The 20,280-nt window shown below is 37.3% G+C and overlaps 1 protein-coding gene across 1 annotated transcript; it reads left to right on the top strand.

Moving 5' to 3' along the window:
- Window positions 1-17,014: 17,014 nt before the first annotated feature.
- On the top strand, window positions 17,015-19,319 carry LOC113297882. Its single transcript, XM_026546455.1, has 5 exons — window positions 17,015-17,542; window positions 17,655-17,848; window positions 17,976-18,009; window positions 18,102-18,718; window positions 18,816-19,319. Exons 1-5 carry the CDS (start codon window positions 17,233-17,235, stop codon window positions 19,113-19,115), a joined length of 1,455 nt encoding a protein of 484 aa, XP_026402240.1. The 5' UTR covers window positions 17,015-17,232; the 3' UTR covers window positions 19,116-19,319.
- The last annotated feature ends 961 nt before the right edge of the window (window positions 19,320-20,280 follow it).

Below are 20,280 nucleotides of genomic sequence, written 5' to 3'. Positions count from 1 at the left end.
AAAAAAAAAAAAAAAAAAAAAAATGGGGCGTTGATAAAGACAACGCCCCAAGCAAAGTTTTCAAAACTTTGTGAACAACAGTATATGACTATATCAACGCCTGGGTGTAGGGCGTTAACTTTACGTACGCCCCATCCAGGCGGACATTATACCAACGCTCCATGCCAGGCGGACATTATACCAACGCCCCATTCAGGCGGACATTATACCAACGCCCCATCCAGGCGGACATTATACCAACGCCCTGCATCAGGCGTTAACTTTACGAACGCGCGGCTACAGGCGGACATTATACCAACGCCCGTCTGGTAGGCGGACATTATATAAACGCCCGACTATATTTGGATTTGGTCTTAATCGCCGACCAAATTTGGTCCGAGTTTTACTCTTTGATCAAATTTTGATCGATGGTCCGTTCCACTACGCCAGCCCACTCGACACCAAATTTGGGTTTAGTCGTCCACTGCAGTTGCTCTTAGATAGATAGATAGATTAGATAGATATGAAGTAAGGTCCGTATGATATCACTTTGGCCAATAGAAACAAAGAGAATATATGTCACAGGAATTGCCATCTTATCCGTTCAATGTAAATTTGCCGGATTGACATCTGATCCGTCCACTGTAAATTTGCCGCCACAATTTCAATTGGCGCCCAAACTATATAGTCAAAGAAACATGGCGGCAATTTTTGGCGCCCTAATCTGAATGTCCCGCCCAAAGAATTTGTGGGAATCTAAAATTAAAATCTGAAAGTTCTAGACGCACTCTTTTTATTATATTCTCGCCTACTCTTTCGATCCAAAACTTTTACTTCATTATGCAAACGACTTCAAATCTCTTTTCCTCTCGAATAACCTTGAGAAAGTTGCAGGCAGTCGATGTTATGGTGAGAAAAGATGTAGGGTTTCCACTTGATGGAGACTAAACGAAATACCGAGAAAGTTTGATGGAGAAGTTATCAGAGAATTTGAGTTCTCTATTGATAGTTGGTTTCGAACTCAAGGTAAGTTTCTGATCTATTTATATATACTTATAACCTGTTTGACAAAATTACTCTGAGAATTTTCTCTCAGATTTTGTTAAGTTGATGTTGATGAACTCCGTTTATGTTGCAGATGGATGTTAGATTTTAATGAGATTGTTTGAAAAAGGGTTAGAAGATGAAATAGAGAATTTTGTGAGGTATTATTAATTGCTATCTTAACATATGTTATGCATATTATACCAATATTTTTTTTACGCACTATTCATTTTTTGTGTTATGGATTTTATGCTTAGGAAGATCAGAATCGAGATGAAGAAAGGACTGGCGATAATGTGAACATTAGCGAAGAGCTTCTTATCTAGTTCTATCTTTTTGAATTGTTTCGTCTTTATTATTTCTTGCGAATAATATTCTTCAACCAACTTTGGAATTAATTCTCTCTTTTAGTATTTTGCTTGCGAGAAAGATAATGCCTCTTGTTTACTGATTCCCATACTTGCCTCTCATTATCTTTCTCGCGAGAAATGATCTGTGATGAATACATATAAATATTTTGTTTTGTCATGTGGTCTTATTTTTCCTTCCTAATTAAAGGTCTTATTATGCCACCTTTGTCATTGCGACAAAATCGCAGGACGTCCTTGCACTTTCATGCAAAAACCCATTGATCTTGCCTTAAATTTTTCTTTTGTATTATGGCCTCTTCAGGAATGTTGCAACAATATGACATGCCTATATATTCTTGCGAAAATAAAGCCCCGTGACATTGCCGTCTTGCGACGAAATCGCAGGACGTCTTCGCACTTTCATGCGAAAACCCATTGACCTCGCCTTAACTTTTTCTTTTGTATTATTGCCTCTTCAGGATTGTTGCACAAATATGACAAGCCTTAATACTCTTGCGAATAGAAAGTCTCATGACATTTGCGTCTTAAGACACTTATCAGCTCCCTAATGGAGGGTGTCGCCCTTATCTTCCCCCTGGTTGCCCCTTCAAGGAGGCGTACTTATACCATACACGGTTAGCTCCTCCCATCCAGTATTAACAACAACCAGTTGTTTTCGCAGCCTCTATCCCTTTTACCTATAGGGCTTATGGTTACGAGACTGCACCCTAAGTGGGGTTTTCTTTAGGCCGAGTGCAGTATAAGCCAAGACTTGTCAAGAATGGAAAGGTACGCTTTAAACGTCCCTGACATTCTTGACTCAACCGTGTACCTCGGTGCCTTGATCAGATCTGCACTCCTTGGGAGAGTCCTTATTACCTTAGTCGCCCAACCCAAGTCATATGCTTAAGCTGAGAATCCAAGGTGCCTCTCCCGGATGGGCTTTATTGACCCCAAATCTCCATGACTCAGGTTCCGGTGGCGGTGTAGCCTTTCCCCGAGCCATGCAACAGGTACCCCCTAATATGACGTACTTTAGGTCTTACATTTGCCTCTTGCGAAATTTTATTCGCGAACTAGGGTGTACGCCATAAAGGTTCGCCCCTTTATTTTATGTCATTGTTCTGTGATTATCTCTGCGAAAATTTCGCACATCATGGTCTTATTTTGATATGAAAAATCTTGCAATTATTCTTTCAGAATCCATAACTTCTCAAAGCTTCTTACTGATAATATCTTTTTAAGTACAACCTGTTCCATGGTCTATCAAGTCTATGACCAACATCTCTACCTTCTGGATCCATTAATCTGTAAGCTCCTGTTCCAACTATCTCCTTAATGATGTAAGGTCCATCCCATTTTTTCGCTAATTTTCCGCCATTTTCTCGCTGATATACTGGTCTCTCTCTCAGAACTAAATCTCCTGGTTGAAATTCGCGTACTTTGACACGTTTATTATAATTCTCGGGCTAATCTTCGCTGATAATTCTCCATATGTTGTAAAGCTTTTTCTCTTCTTTCTTCTAATTCATCAGTTTTATTTAAGATCAAACCCGCGCTAAGATTTTTCTCCCAACCTTCTCTTTTTGTTTTTGGAATAACAACTTCTGTTGGTAACACCGCTTCAACTCCTATGTTAAACAAAAAGGTGACATTCCAGTAGCTTCTCTTCTAGTTGTATTATAAGCCCATATTGCATTATGTACTTGTTCGCACCATGCTCTGTGATGTCCTTCTAATTTCTTCTTTAATATATCTACAATTGTTTTGTTTGTTGCTTCTACCTGCCCATTAACTTGTGGATACAAAGGAGTAGACTTTCCACATTTTATCTTGAATGCATTAAGTAACATTTCTATATTATGTCCTTCAAATTGTTTCCCATTATCAGATACCAACTGCGCAGGAATTCCAAATCTGCAAATGATATTTTCGAATATGAATGTAAAGATATATTTGTCGCGAATATGTTGTACTGCTTTCACTTCTGTCCATTTTGTGAAATAATCTGTTGCGATTATTAAATATCTTCTTTGTCCAGAACCTGGTAAAAATGGCCCAACAATATCTAAGCTCCACTTTCCAAAAGGCCACACACTGGTTGAAGATGATAACGGTGCTCCAGGTGCATGTATTTTCTTTCCATGCCGCTGAAAATCTTCGCAACGCCTTGATATTTGTTTTGAATCTTCATACATGTACGTCCAGTAATAGCCTTGCATTTTTGCTCTATGTGCCAAAGATCTTCCCCCGCTATGATTGCCAGCATCCCCACTATGTAACATTTTTAGCACTTTTTCTCCTTCCTCTCGTGTCAAACATCTGAGTGAAGGTCCGTTAAAGGATTTTCGGTATAGCAGTCCATCTCTTAATTCATAATTCGTTGCGCGGATTTTTAACTTGTGTGTTTCTAATCTATTCCTTGGTGTTTCTCCTTTCGCCAAATATGCATGAAGTTCTGTTCTCCAGTCTGCGATATTGTTCGTTTGTTCTTCTTCTTCATTGTCTATTATCATCACATCCACTTCTTCTTCTTCTTTATTAATTGATGGTGATAAAAGTGTTTGTATTTTTATGTATCTCGCAGTTGGGTTTGTCATCATGCTTGTGATGAAAGCAAAAGCATCTGCGAGTCTGTTATCCTTTCTTGAGATGTGCCTCCATTTTATTTTGGGATTTTCGCTGACAATTCTTCAACGAGCTTCTTGTATTTCTTCAAGGATGGTTCATTTGTAGTATATTCTCCCTTTATTTGGCGAATAGCTAATTGCGAATCACTAGTGATCCTGACATTTTCTAGTTTCATTTCTATTGCGAATTTTAAGGCATGTATCACAGCTTCATATTCCGTTTCATTATTAGTAGATGCGAATTCCAATCTGAATGAAAAAACCATTTTTATTCCTTCTGGCAAAATTAAAACAATTCCAACTCCATTTGCTTCTCCATTTGATGATTCATCTACCAATATCTCCCATCTATTTGGTTCTGTTAATAAATCTTTTGGATCTCCGTGTTCTTATTCTATATCCATCATTTCTTCTACCGCTTCATCTTCTTCTAAAGGAAATTCTGCCAAGAAATCTACAACAACTTGTGATTTTGGTGAAGAAAAAATTTCATATTTAATGTCAAAGTGGCCCACTTGTGCATTCCACCTCTCCACTCTTCCTGATCTTTTAGAATTCTTCATCACTGATTCAATTGGTACTTTTGTTAATACCTTTATCTTGTGCGCTTGAAAATATATGCGGAGCTTAAATGATGCATAAACTAATGCTAAGATTAGTTTCTCAATCTTTGAATAATTCTTCTCGGCAGCATTAAAAGTTTTGCTAATGTAATAGATGGGCTTCTCCACTCCTGCGTCTATTCGCAACAACACAGCACTTAATGCATGCGACGTCGTCGCAAGATAGATCAATAATTCTTCTCCTGATTCTGTTTTTTGTAAAATAGTTGTATTCATAAGATGTTCTTTGATCCCTTGAAAATCTTTTTCACATACATCAGTTCATTTAAATTTCGCACCCTTCTTGAGTATATCGAAAAAATATTTGCATTTGTCTGGTGATCGCGAAATGAATCTCCCAGCGAAGCTATAAGCCCATTCAACTTTTGTACATCTTTTATTGTTGCTGGTGTTGGCATGTCACGAACTGCTTGCACTTTTTCTGGATCAACCTGTATTCCTTCCTTTGATACAATGTAGCCTAAAAATTTTCCCGATGCAACTCCAATAGTACACTTCTCAGGATTCAATTTAATGTTATACTGCCGCATTTGTTCAAAAATATCCCTCAGGTCTTGTACATGGTCTTTAGCTTCTTTACTTTTTACTAACATGTCATCCACGTATACTTCTAATGTTTTGTGTATCCATTTTGGGAACACCTTCTCTACCATCCTTTGGTATGTCGCTCCCGCAATTTGCAAACCAAATGGCATTTTCGTGTAACAATATAAATCTCTAGGGGCGAAGAAAGCAGTATGTTCTTGATCTTCTTCAGCGAGAGGGATTTTGCTATACCCTTTGTACCCGTCTAAAGACGATACTCTATCGTTTCCCGCTGCGGATTCCACCATTTGAGGAATATCTGGTAACGGAAAACTATCTTTGGGGCAAGCTTTGTTTAAATCAGTGAAATCTATGCAAATCCTGATTCCTTTGTTTTTCTTTGGGACGATGACCATATTCGCTATCCATTCTGGGTATTTAGCTTCTCTTATGATTCCCGCATCAAGCATTTTCTATAGTTCTTCTTCTATTTGAGAATGGTAAGTTGTTGCAATTTTTCTTAGTTTAAATGGTCTCACATTTTTGTTAATCTCCAACTTGTGGCATGCAATTGATGGATCTATTCCCGGTATCTCATCCATGCTTCCTGCGAAAACATCTTTATATTCTCGCAACAGGTTAACAGTTCTTTCTTCTTCTTTCACATCCATTTTGGTTCCAATTCTCAATATTAAAGGTTCTTCTATAGTCCCAACATTTATTTCTTTTGTTGGTTCTGCGGCAATGTAACTGGGTTTAGGTTCTCCCATCGGTGTTGGTTCTTTTATTGTTTTCACAGGTCTTTCTCCTTCATCAGAAATTTCGCTGGGTATTCCTTTGCCTTCTTTTGCCCTTATCATATATACTCTAAATTCTTCTTCTTTCTTTGCTTCCTTTGCCAACTTTCTACGGAATTGTTTCTTTTTTGCTTGTCCTTCATAATGCTTTACTTCGATTTGATGACATAATTTCGCATTATCAACATCTCCTCTGATTTCTCCTATTCCATTTGGTGTGGGGAATTTAATACATTAATGTAATGTTGATACTACAACTTTTATCGCATGTATCCACGGTCTTCCTAACAACATATTATACGGTGATTCCATATCCACCACGCATAGTGTTACGTATGTCTAGATCTCTCCAAGTGGAATTCGTACCACTATTTGTCCTTTAGGTTTTGTTGTGGATTTTCCAAAGCCGTGAAAAAAATATGTTGAACTGGACATTTCTTCATCTTTAAATCCCATTCCTCGGAATGCATGATAAAATATTATATCCACTGAACTTCCTGTATCGATTAAAGTTCTGTTCAATATCCATTCTCTCTTGGATTTTGTTGTCGTCTCCTTCTCTTTTCGCGTAATAGGCACTGTAAATGGAGATGTGTGGTTCAAATTTTCTTTTGGTATTTCTGCCGCCATGAATGTAATTTTTTGCTTTTCCCAATCTTTCAAGGGTGATGTCTTTTCTACCGCCATAACCTTCCTTCCTTCAAAATTTCGTTTATGTATTCTTCCATTGATGTTTTCATGGAATTCATTAACCATCATTTTTGTTATCATATTACACTCCAATCTTTTGTCATCTTCATTAATTCTAATCATTTTTCTTCTAACTGATTCACTGATTTACTTAATCACTTTCTTGATTTAAACAATCTCAACAACAATCTTCAACTTTCGATCTTCACTATCCCTGTTTCTAGCGCCATTATGTAGTTGCAGGAATTCCAACACTACACCCCTCATATGATTTCATTATTACTCAACTCATTTTTAGGTTTACACTCTTAATTTTATTGATCAATCTTTGAATGTTCTTACAAGAAAAGATAAAGGAATCAAGAATGATCTCTGCTCTAGACTTTCTCTCTCCTATTTTCTTGTTTCTTACTCAAAAAAGATCTTTGTCCTTTCTTTACAATTGAACGACTATTTATAGGGAAATACATAGTGGATGACAGCTAATCTGTCCTTTATTTTCGAATATGGCTTGCGACATTCTCGCAACTTTACAAATGTTAATCTCGCAGACTCTCTAATTTTCGCAGGACCATCACATTTTTCTCATGATTTTAGCTGACGTCGTTTATTATATCACTTCTGAAATTGTTCTGCGACGCTGTTGTGTTGTGTTGTTGATAATTTCGCTAAGATATCATTGTTGCGAGATTCTGATCCTACAATAAGAGCATCACCAATAGAAGGTCAAAAAAATCTTACGTGGATGACATTGTTAAACCTCCATTTGTTTATATTTTATCTCTAGATCTTACTAAAACTCATCTTCAATAGTTAAGGTTATACCATGTATTTTAGATTTAGATAAATATGTGAATAATATTTAGCCTGATTCCATATTAATAATTATTTTTTTAAAATAAAATTGATGACATGGAATTAGTTAGGGGTCATCCCGAAGATGTAGTTAAAACTTTCTTTAACACCTTCATATTTAGTATTTGATCCTTTCTAGTTTGTAGGACCTAACCATTGGAGATGCATTTATACTAAATGAGAATCTTAAATCCTATGTGTCATTCAAAAAACTAGTTTCACCCTTTGTTGGAGATGCTCTAAAAGACTCTTACAAACTTCTCCGCCACTAAACAGGTAATTCTGACACTCTCTTGAAATACATTAAAATTTCTCCAAATCTCCCACGACTTACCCCCGCCAATCTGAAAAAGAAAATAAGAAAAATTTAAACACCTGGCTTAGTTGGGCAACACCAAATAAATTTGGTGCAGTAGTCTTTATTAGAATGAAATAAACAAAAAGCAAGAGAATAATGGACGCAATTTTTTAACCTGGCGAGATTGGGGTATACCCAGATTAATATGGACATAGTGCCCTTACTAAGGGAGGGCAAATATGGGTTAAGTTACAATACTACCCTTACCCTTTATAATTCTAATTACCCTAAATCAGTTTTATTCATTTTATTCCATCTTCCTTCTTATCTTCTTCTTCTCCTCCACAACCATACCGGCTCTCCATCACACCACCATCAAAACTCGTCGATTAATTCGTCGTAATCGTCGATTCGAAAATTCCGAATAATCTTCAAACATGTAACAACCACGGCCGAAACCTAGTCGTACGAAAAACACAAATAGAAAACCCAACGAATACAACCCTGGAACTGCTTTGTTAGTTCAAAAGAAAGAGAAGAAAAAAACGGTTGAAGAAGAAGAAATCGAAGCCGCTGAAAAAAGAGAAATGACGCGATTAAGAAAGTATGGGTCTACTAAAACTCACTCTAGTACTTCAATTTCATGTTTGCATGTCAAATTAGGTCAGAAAAATCGAATCTTTGAATTAACAGTTATTTAGTCGGAAAGGTGTTTGTTTCACGACCTTGCCGACTTTTCATAGCTAGGTTTAGTCGGCAAGCTCTTAGGTTGAAGATCTTGCCAACTGTTTAGTATCTGTAACTGCTACTTGCAGGGTCGGCAAGGTATTCAACCTAGGACCCTGCCGGCGTCAGTTTTTTTTTAGCCGGGTGGGTTATAAATTTTTAACTTGCCGGCTTTTCAATTTTTTAGTATCTCCTGATGCCTTGAATTTTGAAAGTCAGAGTGGTATTTGAATACCACCCTGCCGACTTTATGTTGGCCGACATTGTTTTGATTATAGATCCTGCCGACCATTGATGTTGAAAATCATGTGTTCAAGTTGTTATAATCCGGCAGGTTATTGGAATAAGACCCTGCCGACTATACTTTAGCCGACATGTAGTTTAGATATCGACCCTTCCGACTTTTGTGTAGCCGACAAGGTTATATTTGTCGACGCTGCCGACTTATGAATTTTTTCTTAATTGTTTTTGTTCAGGTTGCAAAGGGCAAAGAATAAAACTGCTACTCCTCCTTCAAGACCTCCTCATGTTGGTGAAGAACTCTTGACTGCAACACATCGAGGGGAATTTGTTGAGCCGGGGACGCTCAAGATCCGTGTACGGAATGATTCTCAACCACCATCGGAACCAAGTGATTCGGATGAAACTCCAGATGAATACCAATCAATTCCATCTGGTAGAAGAGGTGATGATGATGATGTTGATGAAAGAACTCCGGCTGCTGGAAGAGGTAACAATGATGATGATGATGGTGATCAGGACATGCTACCTGTTGGAGGAGGTAATGATGATGATGATGATGATGATGATGGTAAGATAAAGATAAGAATATCGAAGATGAAATTGTTGAAGAGGCAGTGGAAGAAGAAGAAGAGGGTTATCACTAAACCAGCTGATGTGATTTTAAATTGATGTTGTAAAGTGGTAGTAAAGTTCGTTCAAAGACTTGTAGAGATCGATTTTAGACTTAATAAAAGAAAATATATTCAAGGTTTGTCACAAATATCGAGAAGTACTGAGACTCAGGATTCCACCAAACTCATAACATAAGGTTCAAATATTAATTCTTTTAACAATTATAGCTCAATAGATAAAGACATGGACTCTTATTTTTGCCAAGACAGATTCTCAAAATATTAGTTGTAATTCCTAAACATGGGACATCAAAACATCTAAGCAAGCATGACCCATCAGATGAGATGACAACTAATTAACAAAAATCATAAATCAATTTTAATTAGTGCAAAAGTCATATAAGAATTAAATATAATTACCCACGTATGATTTTAGGCTTCCTCCGTCATCTCAGCGTTGGGGTTTAGCTCTTCATGGTGAAAACACTCTCCAAAGATATAAACATGGCTCAAAATGTGTTTTATTGAAGAAAAATAGTATTACAACGATTCTGTAACAGATATAATTGTTACAGAGTCAACTGTTACAGAAATTGTTGCAAACTGAAGATAATTGTTATTAATGGACTGTTACAGGATTCTGAATTTAAGACCCTACGAAACGACTGTCCTTTACAACCTTATGTTCTTCAGCTTAGTCTTCTTCCTGCTGCTACTGCAATTTCTCCTGCAGCCTGATTCTTAGCTCTGCAGCGTACCCCCAACTCCCCCTTTTTTTTCTTTGAGCCTGCCAACACCTATTTATATACACGAGGCCCCAAATTCTCTCGAATAAATCCGAGAATATCTCGGTTTTCTTTCACCGGAAGTCACCAGGATTTTCTTTCTCTCTTTATCTCTTCTACACGTCTCTGGAAGTAATACCAACTGTAAGATGATAGAATCAAATCACTAGAATATATTCTCTCCGCTTCTTCACGTATGTTTCCAAATATACACCATGAAATTTCCGTGACTTTCCCTTGCCCTGATTCACCGAGATATGCATGGAAACTTGTTTTTCTGCGTATATAAATCCTATACCATCCCTGTTTTATCGAAATAGGTTAATCCCAATCAAAATAGTGAAGAAAATCCGAACAAAACTCTTCAAACGCCAAATCAGAGTATCCCGTGATACTTTTCCTCTATTTTTCTCCACACTATCATGCAGCCTATTCTAGTCGATCAAAGCAAACGTACCAACCCTGTTTAGTCCAATAAAGTCCAGCCCAATGAAAAGTTACGATTAAATCTCTCTTTATCATGCCCAGAAATCGAACAAAACCGAGAAAAGTTCACTCTCCCTGTTTAACCAAGAACTTGATTATCCAGCCAAATCTAATCGATTCCAACAACCATACCGGCCCTGGTTAACCATCAGAAGACCATGCCGCCAAAATCAGCTCTTGAATCTCTAAAAAACTAGTCCGAAATTCGAATCCAAACTCTGGCAGTTGCTTTCCCGCCAAAACAGACTTTAAACGGGGAAGAAGGTAGTGTCCCCTTAATCCAGCCACGGTGTCCCTTTAGCAACTGGGGCGGAAATAGTAAATTGTGGGTGCAAATAGCCATGGGCTCCCCTTATCCATACTGAGAGTCCGAATAGTATGGTACCTTTATCAACTTTTCGAGCAGATTTCGCCGTAAAAATCCATTTATCAAAAAAGACCTACAAATACATAAAATAGCAAAATAAGCACAAAATCGAGAACTAACAATATACATAATTGAGAACAAAATAGACACATAAATGCGTCTATCACCAGCTGATTCTCACATCCCTCCCCTCACTTGATGGTTAGACTGAAACCAGGTGAGCCTCCAAAGGGGACCCCAGCAGATGGTGGAGATGTTTTTTTTTTATACAAAGACTCATGGGCATGTCAAATCCATAATACTATCGGAAGTAATCTCAATCCGTCTTTGTTTTTATTTAAGTGTATTTATCTTAAATTTGCGTCAAGTGTTTGTATTTATTTTCATTTTTTTTTTTGGTATTTAGGATCGCAAGCATGCCATCCGTCTCATGAGGATCCAAGCTGCATGTTCAGTGACTAAGAATTGGAATCTTGAGGATGAATGTGACGAGGTGAAAGTGATTGTCAAGAACTCCGGGTTGTGGCCTGCGGTGGAGAGTTCGAATATTGAGCATGATAGAGTTATCGTATCTGCATTCTGTGAGAGGTTCTACGGAGAGACTGATACAATGTTATTCCCATTCGGTGAGATGGCGATAACTCCCGATGATGCTCATCAAATTCTAGGCCTCGAGGTTGAGGGAAAAGCAATCAGTGAGGGCTTCGATAATAAAATTTCTTGGGAGTATATTTACAAATTGAGCAAGAAATTTTTCGGTTGGAATCAGATTGAGACGGAGCTATGGTTGTAATGAAGGATGGTCATCTAAGCAAGAAGTTTAATCTAAAGAATTTGAGGGACACATTATCTAGGACCAAGAAAATCTTTGATAAGGAAGCAAGGGTGAACTCGGTGCGAATCAATGCTACCGCATCAACTTATTTGCTATATGTCCTGGGAAAATGTATCTTCCCCGACAGTTCCAGAAGCTTGGTCGACGTCAAGTATATGCAACTATTGGATCCTTTAGATCAGATGCATGAGTATTCTTGGGGTACTGCGGTGGTCGCCTTCTTGAACAATGAGTTGACAAAGGATTCAAGGGAACTCACTGTGCAAGTTAACGGAAATATATGTCTCTTCCAGGTAATTTTATTGTCAAAATCATTTATATTTGCAAAATTCTCGTAAGATAAGATTCTTACTAAACTTTGTGTTTGCATACGTTTCGATATATGAGCACTTCCCTACTTTGGTGAAAGCCAACTCCTACATCAAAGTGGATGAGATTGTTGTGATTGATAAGCAAAGAGGGCAAATATACAGTTTTAAGGGTGGTCAGGATAAGGAAACGCCGCAACAGCTTATCAAAATCCGAATCGTCATCGACAAGTTGACTGCAGATGAGGTGATATTTGATCCGTATCGAGATGCTATAAATCAAGGTTTAATCCAAAAGAGAGATGATGTTGCATTATACTACGGACCCTTGTTGTGCTCCCATGGATTTTCAATGTACGATCCACATCGGGTAATGCGACAATTGGGTTACGTCCAAGAAGAACCTCATTTCGATGCTGAGACGTTCTTTAATATGTTAAGGGCTGACTGCACCACATCCCAAAAAACTATTAACGTCGCTTACGCTCCACCACCAATTCTAGAACACTGGGACGGAAGACGTGGCCGTAAAGTCGATACAAGTATTTTGGACGAGGTGACCGAAGGTCATGAAGCTAATGAGAAATACATGATGTGGTACTTGGGTTTGGCTCTTCCTACTGTGATTAGGGAAATGACTGCTGAAGAATTAGCTCGTAAGAGAAAAATGGCATCGAAAGACCCAGCAACAAGTCTTAAGTTCTTTGTAAGTATTTTAGAGTTGCTCTTACTGTTTTAAGATTACATTATCAAATCATTCTATTAATTCTTTGTTGTTTAATTGAAAATAGAAGGAGCATTTGAAGAGTCTTGTGAGGGTGATGTGAGCATTTGAAGAGAAAGAGGAGAGCATTTGTCAATTGAAGAGCAAAGCAAGCACATTGACTATGCTAGCAATGTTGACAATGAGGATGCCTATGAATTGTTCAAGCAAGCTGATGCTGAAGTAAAGAGGAAAGAAAAATCCAGGAGGGAAGCACATGCCAAGATGAATGCTGACGAAAAAAGGGGTCGTTCCCGTGGTGGTGAAGGTAGCAGTAGTGGTGGTGCTCCTAAACGGGGTCGGGGTCGTGGTGGTGAATGAATGCATTCCTAGTTTATTTCTTTATGTTGTGGTAGACAAATGTTAAGGTTAACGGTTGGAAAAATGTTTTTTTTAAGGTTTATGGGACATGTTTTCGTATTTTGGACAAAAAATGTTGGATTTCTAGTTGTTGAATGAACGGTTTGTTTAGCTATGTAAAGTTTCAATACCGCCGGCATGCTTTTTTTAAGTTTACATTGCCGACTACACCAGGGCCGACATGGTTGTGAACTGTCAGACTGCCGGCCCTGACAACAGAAATTATGTGCATACCAGGATCGGCAAGGTAAGCAGATTAATAACTTGCCGGCTGTTTTACAACCGACATGGTATTATGTTATCGACCCTGCCAACTATGTGATGCAGAAAATACCTTCTCCTGTTGCATAAAATTATCATAAGTTCGGTGTGGTTGTAAAATATGACGTTGCCGACAATATAATAGCCGACACGCTAGTGACCAAATACCATTCCGACGAATAAACAGAAGAAAATGAACTCCTGATGCCTAAAATCATAATAAGGTCGGCATGGTTATAAAATATTACCTCGCCGACTATATAGTAGCCGGCACGCTAATGACCAAATATCATTCTGATGGTTATACAGAAGAAAATGAACTCCTGATGCCTAAAATCATAATAAGGTCGGCAGGGTAAGAAAATAAAGACCCTGCCGGCCAGGCTTAGTCGGCATATTGGGAAATAAAATCCGTGCCGGCGAATTCAAAATTCAAATTTTTTGTAAGTACAATTGCATTGATTGACTTGTACTTAGGCACTATAACGACCAAATTTGGGCACCATCCTATAAATACACTACTTCTCTCTACAAAACAATACACAACTATTTGCATATACTCTCCAAAGCTCATATCATCATACACTCCATCTAACTCACCCAATAGCTCTCTATATACAACAATGGCTTCATTTGATTTAAATGAAGATTTGGCAATCACCAAAGCGTGGTACGCGGAAAATCGAGTTAGACATCAGTCCTCCGTAAGGGTGGATGCCGTAACCTTTTGGGCTAGGGTACACAACAAATTTAGGCAAGAGTTTGGGAATCCTAATGGAAGAAGTGTTCAACAAGTCCATGATAGGCACCTAGTCATCGAAAATGCGATACTTGCTTTTTTAGCTCTCCAACCCCAGATTTTCAACGCTGCCAACTTCAACTTGTCCATTGAAAAATTTGTGAGTATGTTTGTGGTTTATTTTACGTGATCATTGTTGTTTGATCTTCCTACTAAACACCACTAACAAATTAATTTTGTGTTTTGTTTTTGTAGCATGAAGCCGTGAAAGCGCGCTACTTGGAGGAAAAGGGGGGAAGCATTCACATTCGATGCAAGCTATGAATTCATGGTCTCCAAAATCCCGGAGTATGCCCCGGACTTCATGCAGGCCGGAGATGAATGGGATTCCTCCAACGAAGATTGATGGTTTTAATGTAGGTTTTGTGGGTAGATCTCTATGTAAACCCTCACGAGACTATAACTCGTCCACTAGGGTCGCCTAGGAGTTAGGTTTTATGTTTCAATCGATGTAGTAACCAAAATTGCATGAATAAAGTGAATTACATCTTCCCATATTCTGTTTTCTGTTGGGTATAACTACAGGTCGGCAAGGTTACATTGCCCACTTTTCAACAACCGACAGTGTTAGAAATCATTAGCATGCCGACTATAGGTCAGACGGCAGTGTTAGAAATTATGTGCATGCCGACTATATGATAGCCGGCTTGGTAGAAAATATTTACATGCCGACTGTAAGATTGTTGGCCCAAGATAGTCGGCATATTCTTCATTCAAAGACCCTTCCGGCCTAAAAAAGGTTGTCGTCTTCTTCATCCGCGGACCATGTCGGCGGAACTTAATCCGCATCTTATTCAAACCTCGACCATGCCGGGGAAACTTAGTCGGCACCTTATCCAAACCTGGACCTTCCGACCTTTCACATTTTCATAACCAAATTTTTGATCCAAATCGAACTCATAAGACAGATAAAATGTTTAATCTACTGAATTCTTATTTTCAAAATTTTAATCTAAACTCAATTAATTAACCTAATTAGAATTTTTAGTGTTAATTAAATAAGGACATATTAGCCATTTAAAAAATACAAAGTTAAGGGGTGGTTTCTTTTACTTCAAAATATTTTGGATTTTGTCTCACTAGGTATACCCCAATTAATCTGGGTATACCCCAATCAAGCTAGGTTTTTTAAAGGGCGCCTGGTTGAACAACCAAGATAATATGTATCTTTCTATTATTAACTGGGATTCAGTTTTTATATAAGTTTAAGGGAGAGCATCTCTGTCTCTGAACTGGCATCACAAGTTCACAACAGGATAATGACATATCTTGGTATTAAATCATGTAATTGGATTTAAGATCTTTGTTTTCTCTTTTTTTTTTTTTAGGTTTCATCTGAACACACGAACACGTAGTGTTTGGAATTATTAGTGTTCGGGAGACCCATTAAACCCTATAAAAATGATTACAGAATAAGGAAAAACAAGCGAGAAGATAAACAAGACACGTAGGGAGAGCACTTGAACTTAATCTATGCAAAATTATTAAAAGGGGAACCATTTTCTTATCTGTTCTTAAACTTTGTTTAAGCTTCAGTTTTCTATTAGCTCGTTTTCCATATGGTCAGCGGCAACAAATTAGACACCAACGTAGTTCACATATGGAACTTTAGAGAGATTGAGGAATACAAGGGACCTGCTGCAAAGATTCCTGTTAATCAGCCAAAACCTAAAAATCGGTGTTAATTTGGACGTGGACTCGATGAACCTCCGCATTTGAATTCCACAACACTTGACATAGAAAAACAAGCAAGGTAAACGAACAAGACAAAAATAGGGAGATCGGAATCAGGATCGTTGCAACAGCTTGCACTTGAGCTCAACATATAGTATACAAATTAAATAAAAGCAAGGTGTTTTCACATGGGTTATGCGAGAGACGAGGAATCGTCTCAAACTAATTTCTTGTCGATTCTGACCAGATACCAACTGGAGAAGTTCTTCGCAGCAGTGGTGGTGGGGTGGTGAAAACACTGTTGATTTGGAGAGATGCGCAAGGAAATCAAATTCAAATATTTTTTGATTGATACGTTCTTTCAAATAGATATCGACGGATGGAACCTTCTCCCTCACTCTCTCTCCCTAGACTGGACACATCATGCTGCTGGTTGGAAGTGCGTCTCACATTTTCCATTTTTTATTGCCTCGTTTTCCATATGGCCGCAACAAACTACACGTCGACACAATAAACAAATGGAAAGTCACACATGAACTGAACTGAGTTGAACTAAAGTTTCCGAGTGTTAATTAGCTAATGAATTGTGTTATTGGTGGTGGTGGCGGCTCCATGAACTTCCGCTTTTGAATACCACAACCCTGTAATGAAGAATTATTGGTCGGGACTCGGGAATCATGCGACTGATTCAATTAATACTCTCTAGTCTGAAGTCTGAAGTGAACTATATTTACCTTGAAGCTCCAATACGTCACTTGTACTGTAGACCCTTCTTCTTCTTCATATAACATCATAAATCAAATGGAGGCGTTAAATCAATTATTTCTTTGATGAATTATTATTATAACTAAGTGGACCATGCATTATTTGATTAACAGTCCTACTTGTGTTTCTTGGACTTTGCCAACACACTCAGCGTGATAAATAAATGCACACAATATCTATTTCCAATTATTCAGAGCTATCTCTATAAATAACTTTAATTTCTCTACAAACCCAGCTCATTGAATCTCTGATGTTGTCGAGTAGTTAGAGGGATGCATTTTCCTTTATAAAATATATACAAACCCAGTTCATTCATTGATTTTCTTCACCTATATATTTGATACACAAGACTGGTTATATAAGTTGAGCTACAAAGTTTGTCATTACGCACTTCCTCATTTTCTCTGCTTATTATAATTTTTCTAAGGCGTCCATCCTTCCTTCCGGTCTCTTTTGTCATGGTGGTGCCTCTAGAAGAAAGCTCCCAAGATTATGTGGTTTTGAACCCACACGACGGTGGAATTATAGATCTTTTACGATTATTACTTTTTCGTGATATCGAAAAGAGCAAGTTTGTGGATTGCCCAGAAGGAATTTATGATGCACATTTCAAGCGTCGATGGCTAATATTCTTATCGATTATTGTTCAAAAATTTCTTAATTTCGTTAAAAAACCTCTAGCTTGGTTCGGAATGGCCCTTGAGATGTGGTTGAACTTATACTCCGATAACGGGAATTCATTTGGTCTTTTGATGAATATCCTGAAATGTTCGTAACCATTCTACTTATCTCATACTAGTTTATTTCATGTATAAAGTTCGCTTCCAGGGTATATGGATTAAGAGTTAATGTAGTATTTGTTGTCGTATATGCTTTGCAGGGAAGGTAGTTATTCCAGACCCAAAATCTGCACGATACAGATCCAACACCGCATTTATGGATAACCGAATTCAGCTCGATAAGAATCTAATATATGGAGATCATAGGTATTATGCAGCCTTTTCAGTTATGGCTGCTAAATTAGCATACGAGAATGCGGCTTTTGTTGAAGAAACAGTCAAAAATCACTGGAAGGTAATTAACATCTTGCAAATGATTTCTAGTTAATCACTTATTAATAACGTAATTAGCTAACGAAAGTCTTTAATATCGACTGATCATAATCGCTAAATTAAGATCTAATCAAAAAAGGTTCTTGCAGATGGAATTCTTGGGGTTCTACGATTACTGGAATGGTTAGTTGTCATTGAACCTGTTTTGTACCGATTGTGCTATGAGATTAATTCATATGAAAAAGATTATTTATCATCTGATGTTTATTGCGCAGAGTACCAAGAATTGGGCACTACACAAGCTTTCATGCTCCGTGACAAAAGATCTAATGATGTAGATCTAACTGTGGTATCATTCAGAGGCACTGAAATGTTCGATTCAGATGCATGGAGCACCGATTTTGATTTATCATGGTACGAAATCCCTAATGTAGGCAAGGTCCACGGCGGTTTCATGAAAGCATTAGGATTACAAAAGGATCATGGATGGCCCAAGGAAATTCTCCACACTACTTCACGTCCTGAAGTTGCTTATTATAGTATTAGAGACAAGCTTAGAGAAATCATTAGAGAGAATAAAAAAGCAAAATTCATCGTGACGGGACATAGTTTAGGAGGAGCATTAGCCGCTCTTTTTCCGGTGATTCTAGCTTATCATGGAGAAACGGAACTGCTCCATAGTTTGGAGGGGGTTTACACATTTGGGCAGCCTAGAGTTGGCGATGATAAACTTGCAGAGTTCATGGAAGAACAGATCCATTTGCATAACGTGAAGTTTGCAAGATATGTCTACGGTCATGACATGGTTCCCCGGCTGCCATATGATGATAAAACTCTCATGTTTAAGCACTTCGGAACGTGTGTTTACTATGACAGATTCTACAGAGGAAAGGTAAAAACACGTACATATTTTCATCTAATTATTTTTAGTTGAGGTTCCTGCTAGATAAGACTAAATCGATAAGTGTTTTTGGCCATGTGAAATACAGATCGTTAAAGAAGAACCAAACAAGAATTACTTCGAGATGAAGTGGTTTATACCGAAGATAACAAATTCCTTTATGGAAATGGTTAGGAGCTTCCGTCTTCGGCATCAGTATGGACAGGAATACGACGAAGGTTGGTTCTTGCTAATGTTTAGAACAATTGGGCTTGCAATTCCTGGAATTTCAGCACATATGCCTCAAGATTATGTTAATTGTACTCGAGTTGGATGTTTAGAAACATTAGAAACATTACTGCCAGACGCCAGTGGATCTCGACCGTCACAACTCATCAGCCTCAACTAGTGGTGCTCATACTGAGACATCATCTCTCAAATTGAAAGTAAATATTACCACTAGTGTAAAATATTGCGATTGATCTGCAATCATTTAATTTGTTGTATATTACTTAGTGATTTGTTGTTTCATTTTATTTTATTTTGCGTGTAATAAATGTCTTTATCGCAAGGGATGCAATTGAAATTCAAATTCACAACATTACCGTTGTTATTGTGGGTTTTAATGTTGCCAGGAAAAAAAAAAAGCTTTGGTATTGCTGTGAGTTTTACAAAAGTGCTTTTCTGTTGTGTTGTTTGGTATTGCCGTGAGTTTTATAAAAGTGTTTTTTTGTTGTGTTGTGATGTGCGTTGTTGTGCTGTGCTTTAAAAATAAAGTAGTCAGACGTTTGGTAAATTATAGTATGTAAAGTGTTGTGGAACCAACAAACTATAAATTCTGTTTGGTACATTATCATGTTGAAGTGCTTATGATGTGGCTAATGACGAAAATAAACATGATTTAAAAATTCTTTTTAAATTACATCTATTAATAATAAAATATATTTTTATTTTGAGTATTATTTAAATAAAGATAAAAAATAATAATAATTCTTATTTATATTTTATTTGATCATTTAATTTTTTAATTTTATTTTAATTTTTAATTATTACCTTTAAATACTATTATTATTGTTGTTGTTGTAATTATTATTTTATAACAAAAATTAATAAAATTTGATTAGTGAAATAATTGTACGTAAATAAATATTTAAGGGTAGATTTTGTTTTTTTAATATAATAACAAGGTTAAAATAGAAAATCAATTAATTAAAATTGAGTGAGTCCACAACTTCTGCTTTTAATGCTTTTAAAAGCTACTCCTGGATAGCTTTTAAAAGTTGGCCTAAAACAGAAGTGCTTTTGGAAAAAAGCGCTTTGAAAAAAATTTACCAAACACTATTTTCCTAAAAAATTTGTTACAAATTGGTTACAAAGTGATTTTGTAGGAAAAAAAATAATCTCAAACGGGGCTTACATGTAATATAAGGCTAAATAATTACCAAAGGTTGATCTGCATGGTTCGGGATCACCTGTCCGGAGCAACATTCTCAGTTTGTTTCCCGTTTCACATAGAGTAATTCAGATAGTAGGAACCATTATTCTAGCTATTGGGGCTTACATTTTAAAGGGTA

The sequence above is a fragment of the Papaver somniferum genome, chromosome 1 (genome assembly GCF_003573695.1).
Source record: "Papaver somniferum cultivar HN1 chromosome 1, ASM357369v1, whole genome shotgun sequence".
NCBI classification, from domain to species: Eukaryota; Viridiplantae; Streptophyta; class Magnoliopsida; order Ranunculales; family Papaveraceae; genus Papaver; species Papaver somniferum.
The sequence above is the reverse complement of the archived record's forward strand: the minus strand, read 5'-3'. Positions and strand labels throughout refer to the sequence as shown.

Excerpts from the sequence above, each read along its gene's own strand:
- LOC113297882 (XM_026546455.1), top strand. The coding sequence starts at position 17,233 with ATGGTGGTGCCTCTAGAAGAAAGCTCCCAAGATTATGTGGTTTTGAAC. Across the intron at positions 18,010-18,101 it reads GTTCTACGATTACTGGAATG|AGTACCAAGAATTGGGCACT; the intron begins GTTAGTTGTCAT and ends TTTATTGCGCAG. Across the intron at positions 18,719-18,815 it reads ACAGATTCTACAGAGGAAAG|ATCGTTAAAGAAGAACCAAA; the intron begins GTAAAAACACGT and ends TGTGAAATACAG.